The 19,766-nt window shown below is 45.4% G+C and overlaps 1 protein-coding gene across 1 annotated transcript in view; it reads right to left on the reverse strand.

Moving 5' to 3' along the window:
- Positions 1–19,766, reverse strand: part of Fhod3 (formin homology 2 domain containing 3) — a 502,577-nt gene that overhangs the window by 426,414 nt on the left and 56,397 nt on the right. The window contains exon 3 of the mRNA XM_045134751.1: positions 10,190–10,254. Coding sequence (XP_044990686.1) covers positions 10,190–10,254 — 65 coding nt within the window. The remainder of the gene's footprint in view (positions 1–10,189; positions 10,255–19,766) is intronic.

A 19,766-nucleotide genomic window follows, 5' to 3' on the forward strand; every position in this document is an offset into this window, starting at 1 on the left:
CATGGTCCAGTTTTGCTCTGACAATTAATTAGTGGTTTTTTTGAGTCTATAACACTCAGGCTGTCCTTGAACTTGTGATTTCACCCAGGTTTGCCTCAAACTCATGGTAATCCTCCTGTCTCAGCCTCCTAAATACTGGGATTACAGGTGTGTAGCACCAAACCTGGCCTTTTCTTACAATATGTAAAGCAACAAAATGCAAAACTTCTTTGAAGTGATATTGATGACATCAGCGACACATGCCCAGAGCTTAGACTGCGCACTCTCTCCTGCGTGCTTACATTGCCCCCAGTGGAACGGCACTAGATCTCCTAGTCCTGTTATGAATAAGTGGACAGACCTACAGGAGGTCTTGTTCCTAGACACACAGAGGCAGGCCTAGGATTTGAACTCTAACTTTTCCTCTTCGGTCCATTCTTTGAGCCCACATATTGATACTCAATATGAGTACTCGTGTGAATTCAGCCATCAGTGAAATATTTATTTAATCCTCACAATACTAAAAGAAAAGAAGGATCATCATCCCATTTTTTTTGTATGTGTGTCAAATGTAAAATAGTCTAAAAAGTGCCACAGGCACGATAACTGAAGGGAAGAGAGCCACAACCCTGACCCCAGTGCCCACAGCTGAGCAGGAATCCAGGGAGCAAAACTGGCCCTAGGCCTTGGGCTGACCAATTTTATTTTGTGAGAAGGTAAAATTTTAATGGACATTTATGGACATGTAGTCAAAGTAGATCAATCAGACAAAGGTAACAGGGACTGGGAAGATGGCTCAGCAGTTAAAGGTGCTTGCTTGCAAAGCCTGAGGGTCCAGGTTTGATATTCCCAGATACACAAAGTGGCACATGGGCCTGGAGTTTGTTTGCAGTGGCAGGAGGCCCTGGATGTTCATGTGCTATCTCACAATCTCTCCTTGTGAATATAAATAAATAAATAAATTTTTTAAAAAGAAAAAAATTAACAGTGAAAATATGCCTTCAACACATAGACCCCAGCTCTGTCCAAGAGCTGCTGGCCACGTGCTGCACTGATGAGTGACTAGCTTCCTGATCTATTAAGTAGAAAGAGAAATTACTGTTCACAGGTTATGGTTCACACTAAGACAATATCTGCCAAGAGCCAGCAGGAAGTATAAGTCTTAAGTGCTTCATGAACATTTCTCTACTTCTATAAAAAGACAACTTGCTAAAAGTCAATGGTCTATAACAAAACCAGGCTTTTGGATTTAGAGAGTAGACATCTATGGTTTTGACTCTCTGCTCTACTGTCTCACTCTGTGTCCTGCAGGAGCAACCAAACCTGTTCGAATCTCTTTCTCTTGGGTAATCTATGTGTCGGGAGGATACTTGGAACAACCTATGTTAAACTTGCCCATAGCAAGTGCTCAATAGTGGCAGCCCTGACCATCACCTGAATGCTGTTAAGCCCCTGGGAACTCCCCTGGCATCTGCCCTATGCAGAGAGGCCACCGTGATTCATAATGATGCTACATCCCTATGCTCCTTCCACCACACACATGCCACATCACACATTCTATGCAGACACATGAAAACAGAAAAGACTGTGGCATGTGCCTAGAATTATCTTTCTGTCCATCCTTGTATCCTGGTCCATCCATGCTCATGATTCAATATCGGAAGACAACAATGAATCATGTCACTCCTGGGCACAGAATGTGTTTCATGGTTGTTATTCAATTATGCCAATAATGCATAATCCCTTTTAAACTTTCTTGCCTGCTATCCTGTCACTATTGCTCTAGTACATGAACTTCAGATGATAAGTTAACTAATGCTCTACTGCTTGAATTGGTCACATGCTCTACCTAGGAGTTTTTAATGAAAATGAAGCTGTACCTTCATGAGACCAGCCATGGGCCCAGAAGTTGATCGCTAAGACTTACATGGCACCACACAGCAGCCAGACTTCCAAGGGCAAGGCCGTGGTACAGTTCAGTAGCAATCACTCAGAATCACAGTAACATTCTCATCAGCAGCTGCTCTCTTGACTCAGTGACTTGCCAGAGCTTTTTTTTTCTGCAGTCTAACTGCCAGCCCCTGATATAAACTGTAAGTGCATAGAATGTAATGCCAACTGCAGAGGTCCTTACCAGGACAACTCCAGTTTCCAGCAATTCAACTTTTCCAAAAAATTTCAGGTTCCTTTTTAAGTAACCAATATAAAAACAATCATTAGGTCAACACAAAACAAGTACCCTCATAATAGCTCTAAGAGAATGCTCACATTCTGTTTTCTAATAGCTTAAGACCCTTATGGATAAAAGGAAGCAAAATGTTAGGGAGGCAATAAGTAAGTTAAATAGGATAAAGCTGCAGGGGAGAGTTGAGCACAAATTTGAAATAAAGCTATCCAAGATTCCAGATGTCCGCATGCTCACGTTTCTTTCCTAGTGCCTCTAATTCCCACTTCTGACCAAGTTCCTGACCACATGGAAGGTGCTTGGGCTGGTCTTCACTATTATGTCCTGTTGCTTATTCTGTCCCTGGATTTAGGTTTGTCTGAAGATGTGAGAACCAAACTTCAAGTTCATTTTCCAAGTGCTCTTTCCATTTTTGGTGAGAACTCATTCCTGACCTATATATAATAAAATCATGTCATCTGTGGAAAGATGCAGTGTCTCAAGACAAGACTCTCATGTAGGGGACAAGCCTGATGGCATGCTTTACATTCGTGACCAGATCCTTCCCCCCCTCCCTTGTGTGTGTGTTGAGTACTGTGATATTGGGTACATGATATAGTTATGTTGGCATATGCACATGTGGGTACAGATGTGTGTGCCCCATGCACATGTGTGCAGAGTCAGAAGAGAAGGTCTCTATGTCCTTCTCTTATTGCTCATCTGTGTATTGACTTCCTTGAGGTAGGAGTCTCTTCCCTAAACACAAAGCTGCTGTCAATCAGCAGCAGTGACTCTGCAGTCTCCACCCCCCCCACACACACACACACATGCACACACATACACACACAGACTGGAGCTATGTATGGTCATGCTCAGCTTTTGATGTGGGTTCTGGGTAGCTGCACTTGATGGGCCCTGATGCAAGAGGCCCTCATGCTTAAGCCACAACGCTCTTAACCATCTCCAAGCCCTTACTTCCTCTGCAGGGGTGGAAGCAGGGAAGAGAGTGGGCATAGGGGTGTTGGGCACATCTGTCAATCACACTAAGACACCCTAGGGAAAGAGGGTGTCCTGCCTTAAGAAATCGCTTCCTCCAGCCCATGTGAGCTTTCCAGACACACAGACATTCTGTGGGGTCTGCCACCTAAGACCTGTGACAGATTAATAGGAAACAGATGGTGGGAGGTAGTTATCTGATTAACACACAGTTTGTTTCTAACACAGAAAACAGAACCACAGGCAAAACTGTGTCACAGATTTGATGAGGTATAAGAAGGAGGAAGTTTAAAGTCAAAATCACCAAGGCACAGGAGTTTCTTACTGCAGGAGTGACAGAAGACTTTAACTCAGCCATGCTTTGTGCCTAAGCCGTGGCCAGAAAGACAAAGAACACCTTTGAGGGGATGAGAGCCAGGGGGTCACAGTCACTCAGGACCCAGGGTCCCTGGCACTGAGAGACAGAAAAAAAGGAAATGTGGGCCACTGTGCCTGACCCCATCATGATGCACATGACTGGACATTGTGAGCACAGTCACTATGACAACCAGGAATAAGGCAGGAAGATAACTCCCCATGCACACACCCAAGAGTGCAGTCGTAGAGGTGGGAGGTGGGAGAGAGAGAGGGGAGGTAGCACAGGATCAGCAAGAAGTTCAAGGTCTGTAGACAAAGTAAGTACATGGGGTTCACAGAGCAAGAGGGGATGGAATGGCTATGGAGGCGGGGGGCGGGGGGGGTTCCTCCTCGCCAGAAAACAGCCAGTTTAACTTGGCTTCTCAGTCATGCAGTGTCCACATTAGGGACCAGCAGAACTTGCATGGGCCCACCAGCACCAGAGGGGTCAGACACACAAGCTACCATGCGTGCCTGTGCAGGCCTCATGTCTCGGCACCCACAGAATCAGGGATGCCTCATCCTCTTTAGCAGACATAGATGTGCCACATGGTGCTGTCAGCCAAAGAGGCAATCTGCTGCTTCCTGAAGGAAACCTCTAGTGGATGTCCTAAACCATGCAGCGCCAAGAAGCAGTAAGGACTAGGGTCCAGCTAGCCCTTCAAAGTCAAGTGCCCCCCCCCCCACAAGCCCACTGAGGGCAATACCGGGTGAGGAGACTAGACGGGGAGATTCCCCACAGGACCACGAGAGCTCTGCTGTGAGAAACCAGCAACACAAAGTGACCGCAGACAGAAAGATGCTCACCGAGAGCAGTGGTACCCAGCTGGTCAGAACGGGAGGAGGAGGGAGAAAATGAAGGAGCTGTGCTCAAATCCACCAGCAAAGGCAAGCCTGAGAAAGGAAGCGGGAGCAAAGGCAGAGGGGGGAAGCTGACGGGGTCACGCACGAGTCCTCAAGGAATCAGCAGCTCGGAGCACTGCACTACAGACACCAGGCAAAAGCCCCACCCAAGCTCCAGCCGCCAGCCCGCACCACACACAGAGGCCGACTCCAGCAAGGAAAGCTGGTGCAAGTGCAGGGTTCTCTCCCGCGAAGATGGCTCGCAGCCTCGGGGTCCCGCTCAACACTGGGCTCCACAGGGACACACACGAGTGCGCGGAAGGCAGGCCCTCAGGCTTGCTTGTTCTAGCAGCTCTTCGCAGAGAGATACTGCGGCATACGTCCTTCGCCTCACTGCCATAATGGTTCTAAAATGCAACGCGTGAATTAGCCTGTTACAAAAAACATGCTTCCTAAATGGGCTCCTGGTTCATTGATGTTTCTGTTGCTAGAAATTGACTTCATTTTTGCATCCATGGGCAAAACATCCTTCTCTCGTGTTCTCTTCTTCCCTTTGATTGCTGTCTGTTAGGTTCGAAGGAAGGCCCAGTCAGTGAAGCACTTGCCACACATGCATGAGGACCTGGATTCATATGTCAAGCGCCCATGTGAAAGCTGGGCAGGGCATGGTGGCACATGTTTGCAACCCCAGGGCTGGGGAGGCAGGGAGAGAAGGATCTCTGGGGCTCATTGGTCAGCAAGTCTAACCTAATCTGCACACTCCAGACAATGTGGGACTCTGTCTCAAAAAGACAATAGCATACCTGAGGATGACAACCAAGATTATCCTCTGGCCTTCATATACTTGCCTACACATAGGCACATACCCACACATGTGACCATACATGCATGCACATACACAAAACAAATAAGATAAAATCTGCCTGTATCCCCCGTGACTTGAACATTTGAGCAAGGTGACACTTATGCAGAGATTAGACACTTCAGCTGCCTTGAGAGCTTCCTCCCACCTTATCTCCATCACCTGGCCCAGCCTCACTGTCACAAAGGCTTTGCAAAATGCCTCTGGAGACTTGTGCCAAGCTGTTCTTCTGTAGCTACAAGCCTAAATGATGCTTTGGGATCTTTAGCCAAATCTTGCCCTTTTAATTGGATGCTGGGCACTTATAAACACAAGGCCCAGTATTGATTTTCTTAAGGGAAACACAGGACCAATCGCAGAAAACTGAAGAACAAAGGTTTTAGGCCTAGCAAAAATGTCTCCTAAATCGGCAAGGAAGAAACCTTGCATATGAACTTCAGGGTCTCTATTAGCTACTTTTCTCATCACTGGGAGCAAATACCTAACAAGAAGCAAACTGAAGGAAGAGAGCTTTATTTTGATTCAAATTTGAGGGTGTATCGTCCATTATGACAGGAAGACATAGTGGTAAGAGCATGTGACATCCACTTGCTCACATGTCAGAGGACCAGGAAGCAGAGGAGGACAGGGAGACTTTGACTGTTTTCCAGCTCATGAGACAGTGCTACCCACCTTCAAGGTGGGTCTTCCCTCCTCAGTTACTCCTCCCTGGAGGCACTGTCACAGGCACACTGAGAGATGGATCTCCTAGGAGCTTCTAAACTCAGCCAAGCTGGCAACCAAGACCAGCCACCACAGGACCCTAACAATTTCTGCCTGTGTTTGCTTTTACACTCCAGATTCCATCCTAAACCCCACAGTTTTCTGGTTCTCTTTCCGCTCCCGATACGACATTCTCATCACAGCCAGCTGGCCCTTCAGCACTTTTTTCTGATGTTGAAACAGTATCTCTGACAAGATCAAAAAAATCATTTTCCCTACTAATCTCTTAAAATACAGACATCTCATACACATGAGAAGTTTATAATTCAGAACTCTGAGTTCATGCCCAAGATCAAGATCTCTTTGAGGGATCAAAGCTGTATTAAGAGGGCAAGCCATGCATTGTTTGCACTGCAAACATGTATAAAGGAGGGTGGGAGAGATGGCTTAACAGTTAAGGCACTTGACTGCAAAGCTAAAGGATCCAGGTTTGATTCCCCAGGACCCACATAAGCCACATGCACAAGGTAGTATATGCATCTGGAGCTTGTTTGCAGCAGCTGAAGGCCCTGGCACACATATTCATTCTCGCTCTCTCGCTCTCACTCTCTCTCTCTCTCTCTCTCTCTCTCTCTCTCTCTCTCTCTCCCTCCCTCCCTCCCTCCCTCCCTCCCTCCCTCCCTCCCTCCCTCCCTCTTTCTTTCTCTAAACAAATAAAGTACAAAGGCGATTACAGTGAAGAAGTACAAGTACAGAAGCTGGGGCTTCTCTGTACAGAATCTCTCTCCAACCTCTTGACAAATGCGTCAGAACCTCTGAGCCACCACACAAGACCTGTCTTGGCTGCTGCCTGTGGCCATCCGTGTGGAGCCCCTGTGGCAGCATGTTTGGTGAGGGTTGCTGGGATGCTAACCTTGAAGGTGATGCTCCACACTTATTTACCAAAGGTACAGGGCCCCAAGCTAGCATAGGAGAGTTCCAAAGACATGTCACCCCCAATTCATCAGCACACCATCCTGTATTTTGTATGTTTCTACACTGAATAAAAACAGGAATGAAGAGAAGAGGAGGGAGGGTGAGGAGAACATGAGTCTGAAGAAATTGACTTGCTGGCATGGTAGACCCATGAAACAACAGCTGACCTTGGATCCTTTCAGGATAACAAGGTGAAAAGGAAGGTTTTCAGGGACTTAGATTCTTGTGGTCACCTTCTCATTGCTGGCACAAAACACCCGACCAAAAGCAGCATATGGAAGGGAAGGGTTTATTTTCAACTTACAGTCTTGACAGGAAATTTCATCATTGCATGGCAGATCAGGGGCCGAGGCTGGCCATCACATCTTGCCATGGCAGCTGACAGGAAGGAAGCAGGAGGAACAAGCTGACTGTGGCAGGGAGAGTTGGCCATTAACACCCCAAGCCCAACAGCATATCTCCTTCAGCAAGGCTTCACCTCCCAATCTGCCACCCACTGGGGTGCAAGCATTCAAAGCACATGAAGCTATGAGGACAACTCAGCAGCCGCTGTATCCAATGACTGTAATAAAAAATCTGTTTCTCATATGGCCATGAGGGAAAGTGGTCCCCAAAGGAAATCAGGACTCAAGTGATGTGAAAAGGGTTTTCCTTTGTGTTGTCATTGCTATTCAACCAGAGACTATTCCAGGTTTGGTTTGGCTTGGTTTTTATAACAAAGAAACCCAACCTAATATTGCCCCATGGAAAGGGAACAAATATGTCAAAATGGAGAACTTCAAAATCATGATGCATGTATTCCACTTTCTATATACAACCAAATGATATCACGTAAGTGCTGTTACAATAAATCCATTCAAGATCTGAAAATGGAATAAGAAAGGAGTTTTAATACAAAGGAAAACTTCTATATTGAGTGCTAACTTAAGCAGCAAAATACTCTACTCTGATGTGTCCAGGCCTAAGGCAATTGGTGGAAAAAAGCTTATCAAAGTAGGAGCTGGGGAGATGGTTCAGCAGTTAGAGCACTTTCTTGTGTGCCTGATAGCCCAAGTTCAACCCCTCAGCATCCATGTAAAGCTGGACACAAAATGGCATATGCATCTATGATCCAAATGCTACTGAAGCAATGGGGGACATAGCCAGGAGAATTCAAAAGATCATGGACCAGCTAGGCTGGTGCACATGAAGTCACTCACCAAAAACAAATAACAAGGAAGATACTGTGTCTCAAGCAGGGTGGTAAAAGATAACAAACTCCCAAGGTTGTCCTCAGACCTCTACACATACACTATGGCCCATGTACACGCACGTGTGTGCGTGCATGCACGCGCGCGCGCACACACACACACACACACACACACACACACACTTTATATACATCCACACATGCATAAAGACACACAGCTACATTCTAGCCATGTGGACTAGGCAGGCTACTGGTGACCAGCACAAAACAGGACTCAACAGCATGCAAGCTATTTTTAAAAGTTCTTTAAACTATTTAAGTATACATTGCAAATGAATACATTAAAAAAAAAGAGCTCATTTCAATTTTGAGCTGGTACACTATGGCAAAAATAAAAATCCATTTCCCACTATCTTCCTATCCTTAGGAAATACCAATTCACACTCATGTTCCAACTCTACCATGGAAGTTGGCTACATTCCAACGTTGAACTTTAGTACTATTTAGCACCTGTTAAGTACCTGGATTTGGAATGAGGGTGAGGGGTATTGATCCAAAATGATGGATTACGGGCTTTTTCACTGGATGGACATGGCTTACATATATGAAATAACTGGGAAAAGGAAACAGATGATGAAAAAGCAACTGGTGACCTGTAATAGAATGCCTATGTATGTGTCATACTCACCAAGAGGTACCAACAACTATGAAGTAGACAGTCAATGTTGCCTGCAGGTCACAAGTACCTTTTCAGGCTTCAGAAAGCATTATGAATACTCCAACAGCCTACCCTCCTGTTCTTCCAGTCTCCAAGGGTTAGGAGTCACCCATGCCATGATCTCTGGCTTTAGAGCAAACTGCCCCATACCCAACACCTAACAAAGAAGAGTGACATGGAATCCCCTCTGAGTCCAACTGTTCCCATCAATCCCTAGCCTCCAACAAGGAAGTAGAAAGGAAGTGACGGGACCATGAAGCATTCTTTCTACTCTACTCATGAACTCTACTCTTGTTCCCAATGCAGACCAGGACTCATCAGGATGGCTTCCACTCTCCTGAGTAGAGATGAATAGTAAAAAAGGCAAACTTTCACAGATAATGAAATACTTCATAAAAATGCATACAGCAGATTCTGTTTTTCTTTCCATTTATATTATCCTCTTGCTTCCACTTGGCCCAATATCAGGAAGCAAATCAGAACATAGTACTACAGACCACTAATATGAGGCTGTTAACTTAGCATAAGTAACCAGCTCTTCCCACTGTACCCATGACGAGGGAACACAGACAGGCCACGTAGGACCAGAGTTGCATTTGGTCACTTAGCACCTGGCTAGTCTTCATTGTCAAGTTAGCTTAATTCAGAATCACAGCTGTGGGTGTGTCTGTGATGGTGTTTACAGAGAGCTCTAACTAGAGAGGGAGGACCTATATCAAATGGGGACAGTTCCACTCCATGGGCTGAGGTCCAGCAATGAATAAAAAGGAGAAAGTGAGCTTGTTCTCTGATTACTGACTGCATATACAATGTGACCAGGTGCCTTAAGCCCCTGCCACCTGCCCTGATGGCCTATACTCCCAAACTGTGAGCCGAAACAAATCTCTGTTCCCTTACATTGCTTCTTGTCAGGTTATTTGGCCACTACAACAAGAAAAGTAACAAATACAGCATCCACTTTGCTCTGCATTCCATGTGCCCTGAACCTCCACTGACTCAAGATTTCTTGTTAGTCACCTGACCATATCTGGAGTCCCCAGACTGCATTTACCCAAAAGCAAGCATCAAGGAACCCCATGAAGGGTCACTTCACTGGGTTAGAGGCTCCCACTGGTAACAACCCAGAAAATACTGCAAGAGTGATAGATAGATGCTTAATAGCCGCCTGGAGCTGTCCTAACACAAGCTCTGGTCACCGTCCAAAGAGCCAAGGAAGCCAGCAGGACATATGGCTTCAAAATGATTGTGCGAAATGGCTTCCGTGAGGGGGCAACCCAAGCAGATAGCATGACAAGTGTAGATTCCAACAGTGGCGCCTGCCATCGTGTGTGTTTGATGAGCGAGGGTGACATTGATGTCACTCACCAATGCAGGCGTGGACCCTCACAGAAAGCTGCGTCCTCAGAATAATGCTGTGCTTCTTGCCCCGCCTAAGGGAGACAGGAGACAAAACATCAGAGTCAGCACACACCCACCAACCTGCCAATCAACCCAAAGGCTCTGACACACCCCCTGAAAGAGGCACCAGATAAGCAAGAACCTAATCTGAACAAGATCTATCCCAGAGTAATGTGACAACACAGGGCTTCAAAGAAACAAAACTAAGAAGCTTCGGCTGTGATGAGTCGGCACATGCATTTTATCACCAAGCCCCACCAAATCTTTCCATCCCCAGAGTCTGCACGTAGTCATGCTTCATCACGGTGCAAGGGTTGTTAGATGTGACATCAACTTCTGGCCTTCACGAGCTCAGGTGCGTGTGCACACACACACAAACGTGAACATACACACGGAAATCTCTCTCTAAAGAACCTTGTCATTAACAATCTTCCAAATTTTGTGATCACACTGCAAATGTTTTGAACTTTTGAAGCATGTTGGACAGAATTCTGAAGCTGCCCTTCTTATGAGCTTTCAAGACACGTACGTTGGCCTCAGGTGTGTGGGGCTCCTGGAGCCACCCATCAGCCACCTGGAGCAGAAGGGTGGGAAGCCCCTGATGGTGGCCATCCCCACCCATCAGAAACAGCAAGTCCTAGTCTTCTTTCTAATCTTGAGGGTTTCTGTCACTCACACATCAGCAGTGTCAAGGAAATAGTAACTGCCCAATGAATGAATGGCAAATAAACCATGAGTTATCAATGCCCCAAGGGGAGGGCACAAGAAACGGAAAATTCTGGAGGATTCCAGAAAGAGTCTGCTGAAGCACTCCTTGTCCTTGGCAAGTGTATGCCAGATTGCCTTGTGGGTAATGGCTTGTTTCCAAACACAACTCTGGAGTCCTACAGGACTCATGGAGGCGGCCATGTGGAGGCTCATCCACTCTGAACCTGTGTGTTGAGAAACCAGCTGACCAACTGCAACCCCCAACAGGATTCAAGAGCACAGAACAAAAAAGGACCTTTGTATTTTACTTTAATTTTCAATTAGAATACAAATAAATGAGTCTTGCTGTGACCTTGTTCTTATTCACCCCTCCCCACTCCTCTGCCATTTCCTCTCTGCCTCTCAATTGTGCCCTGTTCCCTCTACAGTCCTCACCTCTGCTTTTCATGACACACACATTCCTGCTGCAGCTACCTTCACATTCACACTGTTGGGACAAAGCACCCAACCAAAAGCAGCTGATGAAAGAAGGGGGATTATTTTGGTTTACAGTCTCTAGGGGAAGCTCCACGATGACAAAGGAAGGCATGGCATGAGCAGAGGCTGGACATCACTTCTGCCACAGCAACAGGAGAGTGAGCAGAGCTCTCTAGCAAGGGGGAGCTGGCTATAACATTCCTAAGCCTGCCCCCAACAACACACCTCCTCCAGCAAGGATCAACTTCCCAAACTGTCACCAGCTGGGACTACGCCTTTAGAACACATGAGTTTATGGGGAACATCTGATTCAAATCACCACAGTTCCATTACCCTCTTGTTTCCCCTCCCCCTTTATACTTCTTCCTTTGCTCTCATGGTTCCCCTCTCTTCTTTCATGCCCTAAACACAAACTTAAATCCAGATGCTGCATGTGAGAAACAATATCATATTATTTTGCTTAACACAATGACCACTTCCTTGAAAATTATACTTTTATTTTTCTTTACATATATATGTAAAAGATAAATATATATGTATATATGTGTGTGTGTGTGTGTGTGTGTGTGTGTGTGTGTGTGTGTGTGTAATGTGTATAATAGAATACAACATATAAGTTCCACATGTCCTAATCTATTCATCTAGACAGACACCCAAGCGGCTTCCATATTTGGCTATTGTGAATAGTGCAGCACTTAACATGACCAATATGCAATATGTTCATTACAGTAAAGTATGGATAGTAAGATGATAGACATGTGCAAGGGATGGGTGGATAGACAGAGACAGAAACATGAATGGATAGATGGATGATGGATGGATGGATATATAGATGATTAGTGAGAGATAAACAGATGATAGTTTCCTTCAGTCCTTTTTCTTCTAGTGTACCCTGATACAAACTTCAGCATGTGCCTTTACAGAGCTTCCACATTCCGACCGTACTCAGCGGAAAGCTGTCACTGGCACCTGAGAGCCCTGGGTGTTCCTTACTCCTGGCCACCCGCATGCAGAAGCATTTCCCAGCTAACTCACTTGCCCAACCACCACTCTGAGGCTAAGACAGAGGGAATGGACAAGCATCGGAACCCAGGACTTGAAACTCTCCAGGAATCATTGGATATTTGCCTTTATGCTCAGTCCATGTTTGCTGTCACTGTGACTGGCACAGAGCCAATGCTGCTAATATTCTGCAGCTACCACATGGAATTAACACACCTAAATAAATAGTCTACCAGGCACATTAGAAGGTCTATTATTTCATTCAAAGGTAAAGATATGTATGCTTAACCATTCTGTAGAAACAGAAAGCAGGGTCCCTCAGCAGATGCCCCAAGAAGAAACAGCCCCTTATAAGCTTCCAGTGCTGATATCCACCTGGCACTCTGCCTTGGAGATAAAGAGGAAGGAGCATGTGAATGAATCACCACCAGTAAAACGATAGTACTGGCTGAAACAAATTTGCTTAGAAGGTCAAAGTTCATGGCATCCATCTCCAGTTATACTCTGGTCTCCCCTAGACATCTGTGGAGTAAAACTAGACTTCAGAGTCAGCTGTGTGATCTCCACAAGTTACTTAAACTCAGCCTCAGCTTCCTTGTCTGTAATATGAAATAATAATAAAGCCTACTTTTTGCTAAGGGGGTAAGGGACTCAATCAGGCAACATGCTATGGGTATTCCTTAAATGTGCCAAAGGCTGGGTAATGTGAGGCAATGTCATCATTTAATGATCTCTGTGTCCCCCACCACACAGACACTAACTGATTTCTTCATAACCCCGTGGTGAATATCGACAACGCCACTGAAGAGGGCCCTCAGCAGGATGGAAATATGGGAGAAGCAATGTAAGATAACACTAAGAGAATGGGACTAATACACGATTTGTTCATACAGTAAAGTCCATAATTTTTTAAAAATCTAGGTGCTGGAGAGATAGCTTAGTGTTTAAGGTGCTTGCCTGCAAAGTCTAAGGACCCAGGTTTGATTGCCCAGTACCTATATAAGCCAGATGCACAAGGTGGCACATGCTTCTGGAGTTCATTTGTAGTGGCTGGAGGCCCTGGTGTGACATTCTCCCTCCCTCTTTCTCCCTCTCCTTCACTCCCTCCCTCCCTCTTTCTCTCTCTGTCAAATAAATTAATTTAATTTAAAAAAAAAAATTTTAATCTACCTGTTGTAAGCATAGTATTCACTCATTTTTGGTCTGCTTGTAGAGTGGGTCAGCCATCATCACCATGTCCCAGAAATAAACCTCATGCTCACTGTGCTCATTTCTCACTCCCACACACAACTTGGGAGCTACTAACTTACCCTTGATGGATTTGCCTTTCTGACATCTCATATAAATGAACAATACACCATGTCACCCACCATGTCTGGTTTCTTTTACTTAGTCTTACATGTTATCAAGGTTCATCCATGATGTGGCATGTAACCATATGTGTTCATTACTTTTCCCATCACTGTCACTAAATTCCTGACAAGAATTGTCCCTGACAAGCTAAATGGGTTTGAGATGATCCAGTCCATCATCACAGAGAAAGAATGACAGGGGAATGGCTGGCTAATTGTTGTGGCAGCAGGAATGTGAGACTGCTTGCTCACAACCTGGTAGGCCAGGAAACAGAAGACTATGCAAGAAACAAGGCTGAGCTGGAATCCAACCCATAGCAATCCAGTTCCACAGCTAAGCCCATCTCTTAAAAGGTTCCACAGTCTTCCAAAACTGTGCCACCATCTGGGGACCAAGTGTTTCCAAACACATAAGCCTGGAGGGGATATTTCACACCCAAACCATGACATCATACTTCATTTCTTCTAATTGCTAAATATGTCATATCTGGTTTCATTTCTCAGCTGATGGATATTTCAGACACATAGGTTGCTTCTACTTTAAGGCTATAATAAATAAAAGCACTCTGAACATTTGTGTATAAATGTTTACGTAAGACAAGTGTTCTGTCTCTCCCTGGGTATATTCTAGAACTAGAATTGCTGGGCTATGTGGTAATTCAATGTTTAACATCTTAAGAACTTGTCAAACTTTTCTAAAGTGGCTGTCCCACTTTACATTCCCACCAGCAGTGGACAAGGTGTCCAATTTCTCTACTTCTTCAACATATGCCATCATCTTTCATTCTGATCCAAGCCATAGTACTAGGTATAGAGTGGTCTCACACTATGGCTTTGACTTGAATTTCCCTAGTGAATTATAATAGTGAGCATCTTTTCAAGCACTTCTTGCCCATTTGTATGTCTTGCTGGGATAAATGCCTACTGAAATCATTTTCAATTATATTTTTGTTATTGAGTTGTACAAACATATATCACATATTCTGGTTTAGGAACTATGTCTGTTATCAAATACATGGTTTGCAAACATTTTCCCCATCCTACAGCTTCTGTTTTTACTGTATCATGTATATAATTTAAGGTATAAATGTTAATTGTGTTGAAGTCCAATTTCTAGCTTGTCACCTGTGTTTCTGGTGTTCTATCTAAGAGGGTAATAGAGGCTGGACACTTTACTCCTTTGTGGCATTTTATAGTTTCAGCTCATGATCCATTTTCCATTACATTCTGTGTATGCCAGAAGGTTCCTGACACCGACTCTCTCACTATCCTTGTCTTCTACACTTAGCTCTCCTAAAGTGACATTAGTTTTGTTCAGCCCAACCCCAGCTCCCAGGCAATTGTGCAACACTGTGGTAAGCCATTTGGCTCTTCTGCTTCCTCCACATCCCGAAAGAACGTAAATCTTTTCCTCGCCTCACTCCTATGGCCTGGTGTCGTCCCTGCCTGTCCTCTCCATCCTCCTCCCTCCTGACTGAGGCAGGCACTGCCACCATTCCCATGGCCACATTCTCTTCCTGCCTTATAAAAAGAACCCACTGTCAGGCCCGGGAAGATGATTCAGTGATTAAAGGTGCTTGTCTGCAAAGCCTGAAGGCCTAGGTACAATTCCCCAGGTGCCCACAGAAACCCAGACACACAAAGTGGCACATTCATATAGAGTTCATATGTAGCTGTGGGGGTCCCTGATGTGCCCATGCTTTCTGTATCTCAAGTAAGTAAATAAAAATATGTTTTTAAACCCACTTTGAGGCAAGAATAAACATCCCCCACTCAGCATAGTTCTCACCAGTGAACTATGAGTAGAGGTTGCTGGCGAACTTCTGGAAGGCTCTTCAGAGGGGACACAGCCAGCCCAAGTACTTCTCTTCAGAAACCACTAGCTGCCACCCAATATACATAGTGCTAGAATGAGAAGGTTACCCGAAGACAAGCCCATAATGCATGGTTTGGCTGTGAGTACTGACCAATGATATGTGAGCAGAACTTACATCCAGCACCCACTTTGTCCCTTTCTGTACTCTAGCTTGAATCCAGATGAGAGATGGGAACTAAAGCGGCCTGATTTGGGGATTTCTTGGTTTTCAAAAGAGAAAACTATACTCTAGCCAATACATGTCTTACTGCCCTGATGCAATCCAAGAGGCAGGGCAGCCATATTATAACCATGATGAAGCATGCAGAATGAAAGCTAGGCCCAAGGATGGCAGACCAAAAAGAGAAAAGAAGCCTGGGGTCCTAGGGGCTTTGTAGACTCGGCATACTGTACTGGCCCCTGCCCACTTACACACGGCTTGCTTAGAGTGGATGGGGAAATCTTGTTTGGAAGTTATAGCAGGGGGTACAGCCGCTTGCATACCCTTTGTTGAGAAACGAATGGCCTAGGAGGGATATGTGTAGGGTGGCGAGGGAGAAAGGGGATGCCCGCCTAGCTGGCTACATCAGCCAAATGAAACTGGCAATGGATGCGTGATATGTCACAGCCACATCACCTTACTTCCCTGATGCTCACAGATTCCCTCACTATGCCCACTCGCACACATGTGCACACACAGTTTTATCACTGCCATCCTGCACTAGTGTGCTCACATTGGTGACAATGGCTGAACCAGTCAGTAGTGCAGTTTTCATTATCATGCACTCTGCCATAAGGAGATCTAAGGGTTTTCACTAATGAACAATGGACTTTATCCAATCTGACAGTTACACCACCCGAAAAAGCCCCTGTGCTCCATCCCCCCCATATCCTGCACCAACCCCCACCCCAGAAAGTAACTAATCATTGGCCTCAGACTCACTATGTAGCCCAGGCTGGTCTGGAACAGACAGTAATCCTCCTGCCTCGGCCTCCTGAGTGATGGGTTTTCCTGCATGGGCCACCATGCCTGAGACATGATCTCATGAAAGTGAGATCTTTCTCCCTTTCCCCTAGTTTTGTCTTTCTCAGAATGTCACATGATTTAATGGCAGGGTATACAGATATTGCAGACTTGCAAAATGGCTTTGCTTCTTTGCACCTTTTCTATCCTGATAACCCATTTTTTAAAAATTCCTGAATAGCAAGCATTTATTATACAGATCTACTACAATCTATTAACTTACTAAATTGCTTCTGCTTGGTGGCAACCATGACTAAAGCTGCAAGAAGCATCCACATGTGGGTTTTGTGTAGACATGAGCTCTGCCCTCCTTGTAGGGGTGAGGGAACACCTTGCTGCGAGACTGCTGAACTGCAAGTCCATGGGCGCTCGTAAGAAACCGTCAGACCGTCTTCCAAAGGAACTGGTGGGTGCCTCACTCCCACCAGCCAGGAGTAGATCTTCGGTGATTTCACAACTCACCTGCACTGGGCGTGGTCTGTTTGGAGGCGCAGCCATTCCCACAGGTGTGTGGTATATATCATGTTAATATGCAATCCAATTCCCTAGTAACACTGGGCTCCTTTCCAGAGGCTTAGCTGCTATCTGGGCATCTTCTTTACTGAGGTATTTATTCAGATCCTTCGCTCAGTTCATACAGGGTTGTTTTCTTCCTACTGATTTGAAGAGTTCTTTTCATGTTTGAATAAATGATTTTTATCTGATCTATGTTTTACAAAGATTTTTTCCTCACAGTTCATGGCTTTTCCTTTCAGTCACTTAATATTCATTTTTTCCTGACAGACTGGTATAAATACATTTGAAGCCACTATTATCTGTGTTGTTACATTCAGCCAAACCCAACCCATCCTCACAATATAGTATTTGATTCTTATTTCATATGCTGCCATGTGAGTAACTATGACAACTAGATTTTGGTCATCTCTCTGAATGTAACTGGAACTCAGGGCTGAAACCTCCTGGCTCCACAGTTCCTTCTCTTCCTCCAGGACACTCTCCCAGCCTCTGGGGGGCTTGATGCTTCCCACCTGGGCCCAAGCTTGTCTCACTTAACTTTGACTGTGGCTTGTTATACCTCAGGTTAACAAATTAACCTAGGTAAATACCCCTTCTCCATCTTGTCCTCACTCCACAATTTCCCTCCTTCTCAGCAGGGTCCCCTTTTCCCTGAATTGTCTGCCTAAAGTCACATCCTCATCATATCATCTTGCTTACCTCCACGCAAGCCAATACCACAAGTCACAGTGTCCTTTTCCTCCCCACACTGATCCAAACCCTGGTCCTCAGCTGCCAATTTCAGGTCACTCCCTTCTGGTCCCCACACTAGGCCACATCTGTCTGATACCAACTCATAGTTCTTCCTACTGCCCTGACTATTCCACCTGCTCCTAAAGGGACTGCCCTGTCACTCGGGTGACAGAGGCCTCCTCCTGTGAAGGTCATTTCTCCTCTCTCCCATCCACACCCTCTGGCCCAGCTCAGGCCTCCCCTCCCATCAGACAGCCTTGGTAGCTGCACTCTTCTGAACGTGCATTCAAGAGGGGAGTTCCCGCTTCCTCAGCAGGCTCAGGCCTGCTGGTTCTCAACAGGGGATGCACAGTAGGCTCAGCTGAGGAGACTTTAAAATTCACCACAGCCTGGGCCCACCTCCAAGCTCTGATCACAGCCTCAGGCTGGGCATGGAAATAGGAGTTAAAATCTTTCAAAAAGTAGAGCTTTTTCTTTTTCTTCAAGACTTAGAACCTCGGTCCCTAACTAAACACCCGACAACCTAGGAAGACCTGTTTAAAAAAAAAAAAAAGATTCCCAGGCCTTACTCCAAACCTCCTCCTCTAGCCAGAACTTTCACATCAGCATTTTTAAGCAGCTTTCTTCTAGAAAACTTCTAACAATAGTGAAGCAGCTCGCTAGGCACAGACCCAAAGCTGGTGTGTAGGGACCCTGGGCCAGCTCACTCAGAAGGACACTAAATTCACCCCAGCCACTCTGTTGTTGGGAAGGACACTTTCTGCACCATGCAGCTGGGCAGGTGTTAGTGGTCTGCAGTGGGAGCCCTGCATCACTCAGGGAAGAAAGGGTTAGGGTTACACTCTCCTCAGCCAAGACCCAGCTCCCACAGATGAAGCCAAACAGGAAAAGAGGGGAACACTGTCTCTCTTCCTCCACACCTCACCAGAATCACTTTCACTTGGGGTTTGTAAGTTGCTGGCTCTGGTTGGTATTGCGTGCTTAACAGGTTTTTAGGCTTAGGGTCAACGTATATTCCTATGGTTTCCTAACCCACCCATCCTACAGGCCGAGGAAGCCCACATAAATATGCATCCAATGATGTTAGCTTTATGTTAAAGTCAACAAGAGGGTCATCTTACTCCTTCAGATCGGACATTTTAGGCTGGAGATGTAACTCAGTGGTGGAGTGCATGCCTAGTTTGGCCCTACATTCAATCCCCCCTACCACAAAAAAGAGGGATGGAGGGAGAAAAAGAGGTAAGGAAGTAAAGAGAGAAGGAGGCAGGGAGGGAAAAAGCTTGACTTTTGAAAAGCAAAGTCCTCTTTGAGGATCTGATGAAAACTTTGAAATACCTCCTCACCAACTCACCCACAGTGGCAGGAACACCAGAGGTCCATAGACTCACACACCCTCCTTGGCTCAGAGGCTGAAAGCTGAGAAGTTGTATGACCGAGAGCCAAGCCAGAGCGGCCCAAAGGCCTGTGCTCCTCTGCACCATGGCTGCTTAAACTTTTTCCACTCATGACCCCTGTTTGCCCAAGACATTTTTGTATGATCCAAGTATAAATGTATATAAAATAAGTATACAAATCAAATGTCTACTGATAATAAATAATAAAGACATTTATTTTAAAACAATTCCTTGGAATACATATAATTTTAACATTTATTAGAGACAAACTTGCATACTAATATGATAAATATGCTTTTCTAACACAATACAATCCAAAATGCTAATTTGGTACTTGCATACTGAGGAATGACAGTAGGAAAATATTAAAAGTCTTTGTTTTCAATTATTAGGCCATTATGTTTCTGTAAGAGTGAAAAAAAACCTACAACTTATCAAATCCAAGGGTCTTAAGCGTGAGCGGGTGCTGCAGGCCGCGCCGGCT

Source organism: Jaculus jaculus, chromosome 15 (assembly GCF_020740685.1).
Source record: "Jaculus jaculus isolate mJacJac1 chromosome 15, mJacJac1.mat.Y.cur, whole genome shotgun sequence".
Lineage (NCBI taxonomy): Eukaryota > Metazoa > Chordata > Mammalia > Rodentia > Dipodidae > Jaculus > Jaculus jaculus.